Source organism: Condylura cristata, unplaced genomic scaffold (genome assembly GCF_000260355.1).
Source record: "Condylura cristata isolate star-nosed mole 26May11 unplaced genomic scaffold, ConCri1.0 scaffold00005, whole genome shotgun sequence".
Taxonomy (NCBI): domain Eukaryota; kingdom Metazoa; phylum Chordata; class Mammalia; order Eulipotyphla; family Talpidae; genus Condylura; species Condylura cristata.
The window spans coordinates 39,058,523-39,069,690 of record NW_004567106.1 but is presented as its reverse complement, the minus strand read 5'-3'; the positions used below and the strand labels follow the sequence as shown (position 1 = coordinate 39,069,690).

Below are 11,168 nucleotides of genomic sequence, written 5' to 3'. Positions count from 1 at the left end.
CACATCATACATACATATACACATATATAGTTATATATTCAAAATATGTTGATGTCTATTAACTACATATGTTGTTGATAATGGAGAGATACACTCCTTATAAACACAGTTCTTTCAAATCTATATAAAATAATTAACTTATACCAGAGATTGATGGGAGTAGCAGCTATAAAATTGCCTGATTTAATTTCAGATCTAAATGCAACACAATTTTAATACAAACTGCATAATTAATAAGATATGAATCAACCATGAATAAGTAAACAAAACCCTCCACCAAAATCATAACTGAAATACAATTAGAGCATCTGCATACACAAACTATATGATAGCTATTAAATACTAACTTCAATTTTGTACACTTTAAATAGTCTAAAAATGCATAAAATTACATAGTGTGGTCTATTTCCTACAATGATACAATTTTCAAAACCATACTGCTAGTAATACAAATGCATCAAAAACATAATGCAGTGACACTATTTCATAAAAAGAAGAAAAAATCAAATTAATAATAACCAATTAAAAATATACCTCCAGTTAAAAACAATGCTTTCAAAAATTGGAAGTTACTTTAATGTTACTGCTGATGTCTATTTTATTCATTCATTTATGAATAAATATAAATGAATTATTACCTCATCTTGAGATTTAACCAGAGTTCTAAAAGTTTTGTCTCCACTTTCTCCATCTATCATTTTATTTCGAATCTGAAGGAAAACGATGAAATTATTTTAGAAACAAATACTTTATACATACAGCTGTTTTCTATGACACTGTCTTAAACTCTATCACAGTACCATAATTTTATAGAATTAAAAAATAAAAAATATCCTTTAATATTTTCAATCAGTCATTAACTTTTAAAATAAAAGAGTGGTCATTTATTTCATGTGACTGATTGGGGGAAACAGACTTAAGAGAGAATAATAGTAGTGTTGTGACTCAATGACATGAGAGTTCAAAGCAAGTCTATGGACTATCTAGCTATTGTGTCAAATGCCTACAGCATTTGATCACCTAAAACATCTGAGTATCTTTAGGTTGAAGGTAATTGTATTAAATATTTCTAATATTCTACCTTGCAGTAAGTGTGTAAATGTGCAAAGGACAAAGTAAAACTCCCAATAGCAAGTCATAAAAAATATATAGTGTCCTTTGAATAGATATGGAGGTGAGCCACTTGAAAAATCTAGTTTCTCTGCCCTGGAGAGCAAACGCCTCCTTCAACTGTTGGTTCTATTACTTACTAGATAACTAAATGGAAACAAGCTTTTCAACATACCAATCCAAGAGAAACATAATTTTAATTAAAAATATATATATAACATCTATTTCAAAAACTCTAAAATCAAAGATACATATTACGTATTTATTGGATATTACCACTATTGTTATAATTACCCTATTACTATAGAAACCCTCTCAGAGAAGTGACTATTTCAGTATGTGTTAATACACAAAACGCCAAGTCTCTCTCCACGGTGCTCATTGGGTGACTGGAGAGGGTTCCATGCAACTTTCCCTTCCACTTGAAAACAGTGTCTATCATTTCCATGATTTTTTTTTAATTTACTTGCTACAATGAACCTAAAAGAGTAAAATCTCTCTACTCCTGGAGTATGAAGGAAAAAAACCTTAGCTCACTCCCATACCACAAAATGCTTTTCACTTCAAGTCATTTTGGATAAGAAAGTCCACAGTCTAGAAAATTGATAAACCAAACATTGTTCTGTACATTAGTGACAAGAAATCCTGACAATGATGAATCTACTCAACAAATAGCTGGCTATAGCACCAACAAATTCTAGCATTTGCAACAAGGGTATTTATTGTTCAGACGTGCTGAGTACACTCACCTCCACTTTAATATCATTCTCTAATTCGGCATCAAGGAAATCCAATGTTACTGGCTCCTGAGATTTGGGGTTCTACACATAAAACAATAATAATTAAGCAAATAATGAATTATAACATGATGTTGTATATAAAGTACTTCAGTGGATATTTTAATATGAATTTAATTCCTTAAAAGTTACTTACCTAACAGATATTAAATAGCTGACAGATTATATAAAGGCACAGTCTTTCATTTATATAAAAAATAATAAGCTAGGGATGAAATTCAAGAGCAACAGACAAATTTTAACCACCAAATGAAAACACTCTCATGTTGAAACTGTATAACATAGTGTATTTGTGATTACAAGTTCTGGGAGATGATAATTTTTGAAGACCATATTCACATTTTTTTTTCTCTCAGAAGGATGCAAAAGGAAAATAATATAACTAGACATTCTGAGTTTGCTAAATAAAACAAAATCTTCTAAACCTAGTCTTCCTTTTTAAAAACTAAAGAAATTTACTTCATATATTAATAATTCAAGTCATGTCATTTGGTAAAACAAAACATGTGATCAAATCATAAAGACTATACAGATTAGTTATTATAACTAAAGTCTAACTAAAATAATAAACCCTAGGTTCACTGTATCCCACTGTAACCCTTTCTTTCTTGCTGGTGTGAAAAAATAAATGAAAACTTCAGGGGAACAGAACACATACTTTAGATAATTACACTGAATGAAATTGTTAGCTTGGCAAACTCATATATTTTTTCGGATTTCTCAGCCATAACATTAAGACATATTGAACTGCTTTATAAAGAAAACTACATGGATTCTCTTACAACACTTGTTTAGTAAGACTCATAAAATTCATAAAAGTTCAAAAGAACAATAAAGTCATGATAGGTGCCTTAACAATATCACGTTAAAGATATCTTAAAAACTGATTTTCTCTGTTTAATATAACAATGTGTCCCCCAAGTGGCAATTACTTATACACGTACTCAATACAAGCTATCTGTATTGACAGTAAGTCATCAAAATTTTAACAATTTTAGATTTACAGATTCTGCCATAAATGTCTAGATCTTAATTATCTTAGTAGCTATTTTAGGAGGACATACTACCATAGATGAAAGAATAAAACTCATTAAAATGAAAAGATATTTCAAACATGTATGACACAGTACATGGGGCAAATATATTTAATAATTATGACAAAAATTTCTCCCTTTAAAAAATTAAATTCTGTTTAAATAATGAAAGTTCATGATTCCCAGGGCTCATGATCAAGGGGGAGTCATAACAGCAAATTAAATATCATAATCTCAACTGCGTCTGATATTTTTATTTCAAAAATTTTCACTGTTTCTGTGAGGCAACACTTAGGAGATTTTAAACTTCTGAAGGTGTTAAATTGTACAACAGGTAAAGACACTGACTACTGAACAGCACCGTTCCACCTCAGAAACAGATATTAATTTCAAAGGTACCATGATTTCATAAAAATAAAAATAACTTTAAACCTTTCCACAAAACACAAAACTAAGATACTGTGTACCCAAAGGAAACCCTAATATATTCAGACTGGCTTACGTAACAAACCAAAACTAAGTATCTTCATACAAACACCATCATAACAGCATTAACATTTTAACACACTCACTGTAAAACAAAGGCAAAATAATCTAAATGATAAAATAAAAACATAAATATTATCTTACATGCAATGGATAATGCATAGCATGACCACACCCAACCAGCATGCATGGAGGAGGCATTATCAGGAAGAATTGGCAATATGCAGATCATGTCCCGAACCAACATATAACGACACAGAGAAGAAAATGAAATCATAAAGGAAAACTGTCAATGCATAACTTCTCATTCCAAAATGGCAATCTAGCTAGCCATTTTATAAAAATCCAGTAGGAACAACGATTGAGATTTTCAAAAACAGTAGAAAGCCAGGCATGTTTGAAAACTAAGATCCAGTCCTCTGCTGCCAATACTTCCCTTAGAAATTTTAAATATGTCACATTTCACGCTTGTACAATTTTATGGTCGATTGATATGGCCATCATACCATTTGTGAATCTAATGACATTTGTGAATCTAATGGAAGCAATGGTGATATATTTTAAATTGCTATACTCAGTAGTTATTACCACCAGTATTACATTTCCAAAAATGTTTACCTCATTCAAAAGTTTTGTGTGCTTGCTAGCTTGCCATTTAGGGGTTCCACAGAAGGAAAATAAAAACAAACTATTTCAGGTTGTTTATTTTAAAATGATACCACAATCACTACATGCAGTATTTGATAGTACTATAAAAATTCATTAAAATGTACATGACTGTAAATTTTAATACACACAAAAGCATGCAAAGAAGCATAAGAAAATGAAATATGTCAAGACATAAATACAATTTTAATAACTTACAGGAATCATAAAAGATATGAAAACTAAAATAGCATCAAATCCATGCTATCATAGAATTCTAGAGTTAGTAAACAATGACACCTTCTACTAGTCTAAGTTCTCTGTACATTAGAACAACCTAGAAAGCTTTAAAAAAAAAACTATTGAGAAGTTTGAGTCCTATCCCTAGTCAAATTATATCAGAGTTTTCAAAATGAGCCAGGCAGAGAGGGAATAAAAAACAAGAAGGTAAAAGGGTCTGTTTATTTTAGTATGTAGTGTAGAAAATGATCACTTAAATTCTCCTGCATTTTAATAATAAACTAAAGTCCTATAGGATTTTGAGAACTACTCAAGGATACAATGTTGGCTATCAATAGAGCCGAAGAAGAAAATGGATGTAATCTGCAGTTAAGGAACTCTTAGTTATTTCTTAATATCATAGACACTCTCCATTAAAAGCTCACGAACTATATATATATATATATATATATATATATGTGTATATATATAGATATATATATGAAGTCTCAAATCACATTGACCTTTCTTTGACATTCGGAAATTTTCTTAAACTATACAACTTTCTATACCATAGGAAGTTGTATTTTGGTAGCTAATTATTTTTTTTTACTGTGTTTACAGAAATATGCATACATAAAAATATATTTAAATACTATTGTCCACAGAGAAGAGACTTTGCAATGTCCTTTCCAGTCAGTAAAAGAGGAGCACAGTGAACTGCAGGAGAGTGCTGGGTATCTTGATGATGGGCATAGTGTAGGAACATGAAGGGATACATCCTAAACCTCTAAGTCACAAATACCACTGTAAATCAATGTTATTCAAAACTGACAAAAAATTCACAATACTGACTTCTACTTTTGGACTTTTTATGTTTCCAGTCTTTAATTTTAAAAATTTGACTTTAAGATTTATGGTTTACAGAAATGATCACATCACAATTCCATTTTTATCACCATTTTAAAGTTAATTTTAAAAGCAAGTTGTTAGTATTACATGGATTTGACATTACTTTCACATTATTTAATTTGTATTTAGAAATCATCTCTGATTACTCTGATCATTAACATGATTACTACATAATTTGCTAGCAATCTTCAGTTAGAAAAAGCATATCCACTGCCATCGTTAATAGCATTTTGTTGCAACTTATTGAGAAATAATGCTCATCTCCACCTCATGCTCTGAAAGCCTGAGGTCAGGAAAGGCAGATTAATCATATGCTTTTGGGAAGAGAAGCTTAATTTCAACTCTAATTTAGTAAATATGAACGCTCTGCTAATGCCACTCGGTTACCTGAACATTGGGTCTCCTTTTTCTGAAATTAATTGTTGGTATACCTACACCAATAGGCTGAAGCAACAGAGAGATGGTAAATCATCACCCTACCTGCCAGCATATGGTGAGGAGGAGTCTAGCTTACATCTGCTACTCGTCAGCTATATCTTCGATTAGCAACAAGTTAAACAGACCTCAAGAATCAGTGAGTAAAATGAGTTCATCAATATTTTGCTGAATATCAAAATATTACAGAGTAAATATAGTTCAAAATAACAGTATTTTCCTTTAAAAAATACACACAGGAAGTGCATCATTTGTATAACCTCAAGAAACTCTAATGCTGATTAAAAGACAAAGAAAAAATGGTTATCTTTAGAAATATTATTACATTCAATTTAATTAAAATTAAAGTTCTAGCATATTATAAATGTTTAATCTTCCATCCTTGCAATGAGTGTCTTTACTAAATTTCTGCTATGATTCCAAATGTTATGACTATGGAGTTAGTGTAGAATTCGAGTACATCACTGACAACTTATTTTAAATACTGAGTTTTAAAATGTAGATTATGCACCATTTTATGCACCTTAAATATGTCTTAACATCGGTCAAAAGGAGAAATCTAGCAAATTAACTTAATCAGGTTACTTCAGTGACATCTACTATACAGACATTTAAAATGCATCTTGGATCACAATGGAGTAAGTGACTCAACATTTCTTAAATGTTGTCAAGGCAGAGGTAGCTTTTTTGAGAAAATAAGTATTGTTCTTTAGAAACTTCCATAGGCAAAACATTTCTAGAGTCTCTATTCCTGCCTTTCTGTACTTCGTAAAGAATACTTGTTCTGCCTTCCACAAACTACATAAATGTGGAAATGGATAGAATGGGATGGTGCAGGAGAACACAAAGTGGGAGGTGCACATGGACCAGAAAGAAAGACCACGAGGGTTCTGGTGGCTGTGTTTCTGAACAGACATTTCTAGAAATGTGAACTTAGTTTTTACATCAATCTTACCTCAATAAACATAAACAAGAGGAAAAAAAAATACAGTTTAGGAACCCCAGGCATTCAGCAAAGAACACCCAAGTAACAAAAACCTTTCACCTTGATAATCATCACTAAGAGCTATGGATTAGCATTATTTGACATTACATCCATTAGTGAATTTCTGATGAAAGAATTAAGAGTAAATTCACCCATCCACTAGCTGTTACCATATCTGCCCCTTGCCTTTATGAACAAACATTGCATCGTCTTTTTGTGATTGTGGTGTCTGCATAGCACACACCATTTCCCAAAAACCAAAAGTCATAATGTCAAGTCACTTCATGACTACTCATAAGCTTATTTCATTCACAAATATGAATTTCAGAAAAACGGAATACATTGCTTGCTGGACATTTTAATGTTTTCTGATGTCTTTCTTTTGCCTACTTCCTTTCAATAAAATTCTATTTAAAATTTTAAACATCTAGCATATTATGAAAATCACCTAAGTTTTAATGCATTACAATATAATTTTTTAGAAATTCATGAATTTCAGTAACTTACTCTAATTATAAGCCAAAAACATGTTAATCCAACAGACATAGATTACTTTCCACATAAATAATGTTTACTAAGAGAATGTAAAAAAGGGTGAAGCTTCTTTCAAAGTATAATCTCTAGATAGTGAAGTTATATCATATGTATCTTCTTTTCAGTATCTTTTCTTACTATTTTGTAAATTATATATTTTAGATACTTTGGGTAAAGGGGCTAACACCTACAACAAACAAATATTCAGCTATATAAAAATAAAGATCCTTCACCATCTTCAGGGTACTGAATATTATTGCTTTTAAATAATTCTAATCAGCCCTCCCTGGTGGCACACAGTTCAGGACACAGCACTGCAAGCGAGCTGCAGCCGCTTCAATGCCAGTTCAATCCCCCACCCCAAAGGTGATCCATATGATCCAGCAGATCTCTCCTGTCTCTCCCGCTGCTCCCCTCAGCAGTGTACTATGTCAATCTGCCGTTCTGCTCCTCACTCTATTTGGTAAACCCTTTCACCTCCCCTGCACCTCTAGCCTACACCCAGTTTTGTATGCTTAAATAAATAAACCTTTAAAAATAAATAACCCAAATCGTGAGACTACACTTTCCTGGATATACACAGTCCACAAATACTATAAATTTTAAAACACATTAAAAATACTTAAATAAAATTTAAGGTACTATAAAACTTATAGGTGACCTGTCAATCATAAACAACTCTGCTAAGAGAAATGTGATATGACATGTTTTTAACTTGTTAGGCTAATTATAATGTGAATAACAGCCTGTGCCATGTTTATAAAAATACCTCTAAAAATAATGCATGATGAATAACTGCCTTTGACATTTTATTAGCAAATAATTACATCAGTATTGACTTTATTAAAAATAAGTTTCAAAATATCAATTATAATGTGCATTAATTATAGAGCGTATGTTTTGCATTCAATATTGCTGGTTCTTAATTATTATTAACTTGGAAAATATTTAAATGACTCAATGTGTGTGACACAGAGAGAAGGAAGAAAGATGAGAGAGGACGGATAAATTGAGTAACGAAATGATGTGGCCGTGGAGATGCACTACTAGGAACTCCCTTCCTATTATTTAAGCTGAAATAGGAACCTGCTAGAAGAGGCCTAATAAAAGAAAGCCATGAGATCGAGACATAGAGAGTGCACACACATAGTTGTGTCTCTTCACGTATCATTACCTTAAAGGTCAGTGATGGGAATGAGGTTAGGAGGATATATGCTCAATCAATCTGCATGTATTTCCTCAACCATGGTTTAAAATAGATCATTAGCTTCAAAGTTAAACAATAACTTGAAGCTTTAAGATGCTTAAAATTAAAATCAGATTTTGCCATTTTTTTAAATTTTTTTTTTAAAGATTTATTTATTCATACAGAACTGGGGTACAGGCCAGAGATGGGGAAGGTGAGAGGATTCACCAGGGACAGAGTGGGGAGCAGAACAGACAGATCAACGAAGTACACTGCTGAGGGGAGTAGCGGGCAGGTCAGGAGAGGTCTTGCCACGCCATGTGGGTCACCTCCGGGGCAGGCGGGGATCGAACTCATGAGGAAGTGGCTTAAGCTTCTTAGTGCAGTGCTTTAACCCGCTGTGCCACCAGGGAGGGCCAGATTTTGCCAATTTTTATTACTAGATAAATAAATTTCATAGTACCTGTGAAGCTTTAATAAAAGTAAAAAGAGTAAGATGAGATACTAAGGGAAATATTTTTCATCTTGGGAAAATAGGCATAAAGATTAGGGTAAAGTGGTTCATCTATGAAATTTTATGACTTCCAGATTAACTCACTGGTGAATAAACACTTCCTATTTCTGAGCCCTATCTTATGCACTTTTATTGAATTTCATACATATCCTTATATGTCTGCCTAATAATAACAAGTTAGATACTGTGTTGGAAGGAATGGATAACTACCAGGATAAAGGTGGTGAAAATATGGCCTGTGCATAGGGGAAAAAAAATACATCAGAATCAGTTCCATGTAGGGCAAACTCTCACTCCCTTACATCCTTATCCAAAGTTCCAAGTAAAATATGAGAGACTCAGACAAAGGAAGTAATAATGGCTATCTTGAAATAGGGATACTATTTAGCTAAATACTAGGTATGAATATTGCCTATAATTGATAAAATCAACTGAAAACTCACACTCACATTCTTATACTTTATAAACTGAACTAGTCATGGATCACATGTTACTGATATAAAGTCCCTTTATGTTTAATGTTGTATCATTAATTTAAAAAATAAACTATTAAGACCATTATCAATTTTTCAGAACACTAATCACTATAAACAACTTATATACCTACCTTTGGCTGAAGATTTGGATGCAACAAAACATAACCATTAGGATCAATTGCAAAGTAATAGCCATTGGGACACAGCTGAAAAAAAAAAATAACAACAACAACAAAAAACTTAGAGTATTCTTGGGTCACAATCAGAATTCCATATCCCTAAAAAATACATTAAACATACATTTTAGACTATAAAGAAAATAAACACGATTTCTTAGTCTTTTACTTCAAAGATCCTTTTTTCACATTTAAGAACAGATCCTCTTTGGTTGGTAACTGCATGTAACTTTTGAGATTTACTTAGGTGCTTTAGTGAGAAGCTAAGTAAATACGCAGTTTTAAGATGGTAAAATACCCAAAGAGTAAATTGCATCTTACTGTAAAACGTGGTGTCAGTCTTTTAATATCTTCCAGTGACACATCAACTCCCATCACACCAAGAATCAGTTGGTTCTGTAAGATGACAAAAAGTCAATATACTTTATATTAATGAGTTATATATTTCTACATAATTATTAAGTATACTCATTTGTATATTACCCAAATATTATATTCCATAGTAGCTTAACTGTATATATAAAGGTGAGGGACTCTGTCATTTTACAATGAGTCACAGTTTTTTTTTTTTCCTACAACTTTATCCTCCTTATAATTTAGCTTAAAAATTAAATCTTGATTACTTAACCAAATATGAAAACTACATCAAAAACATTTTTTGTGACATCGTGACACATCCTGTACAACCCCTAGAATTACTACTGGACAGCCAGAAGTTTCAGCTCTATGTGTAGACTCACTTTGTGGCTTACAGAGAGTCTCCAAAATGTCTGCCTTTAGCTCATTGAGCAATAGGGAATAAGAAACAGCAATTTGTTTGTTTTTTTTTTGCTGAGGATAATACCTACATATGAGTAACTAATCCTGACAAGTATGTGACTATGGTTAATATAGTAGCAGAAATCCACAAAACAATGTTTCCGATGTCGCTGCAACAGAACATTGTCATTTCAATTGTAAGGAGGCTAAGTGGTAAATTGTCATTTGTCACTAATTCCTACGGGACATGAAGATGGGACTAATGTTGAAAACTAGTCAGGACTTTTTAATTTGAATTTTTAAAAAGAATTATATTATTTCTAAAATAATAGACATATCACAATTAGAATCCTAAAATCAGTCAATAACTATTATAAAAACACATTAAACTGTGTACGTGCACAGAGTGAGAAAGTTGTGTCAAGAACTAAGCTTTATTTATCCCCCGTGAACCAATCATAGTGTGAGCAAATGCTCAGTCATTAAGCAACTCCTGAAGATGATCTTTTGGAGGTGTCATAGAACTGCTGCCTTATGAGTTACAATGTTTACAGCCCCCAAATAGTGAAATACGGCAATGAGACCCAAAGAGAAATAACCAATATATTATGTGAGCACATCATTAAAATAAGGAGTGCACCTGAAATTTACAACCACTGAATAAGTAACCCTTAACTGCAATTGACTTCACCAGACCATAGACTAGAAATAAACTGCCCTCAAGTTAGGCAGGAATATGAACTGTTATGAGTATTTGCATTACAACTAATACCTATGGCTTTGTCCTTTGGATTTTCCTTTTTAAATCTCACGGATCTTTCAGATGCCTTTAAAAATGTGTACACAAAAATACCGTCCATTTCTCATGTAATTGCTCTAGAGTCTGAATTTGTGTTCTCA

General features: G+C 32.1%; 1 protein-coding gene across 2 annotated transcripts in view; it reads right to left on the bottom strand.

The window, feature by feature from the left end:
• Positions 1–11,168, bottom strand: part of CACNA2D1 (calcium channel, voltage-dependent, alpha 2/delta subunit 1) — a 397,279-nt gene that overhangs the window by 49,266 nt on the left and 336,845 nt on the right. For both annotated transcript variants that reach the window (XM_004676889.2, XM_012720902.1), the window contains exons 17-20: positions 9,831–9,905; positions 9,465–9,539; positions 1,860–1,931; positions 639–710 (exon numbers count right to left, since the gene is read on the bottom strand). In XM_004676889.2, the coding sequence (XP_004676946.1) occupies positions 639–710; positions 1,860–1,931; positions 9,465–9,539; positions 9,831–9,905 (294 nt within the window). The remainder of the gene's footprint in view (positions 1–638; positions 711–1,859; positions 1,932–9,464; positions 9,540–9,830; positions 9,906–11,168) is intronic.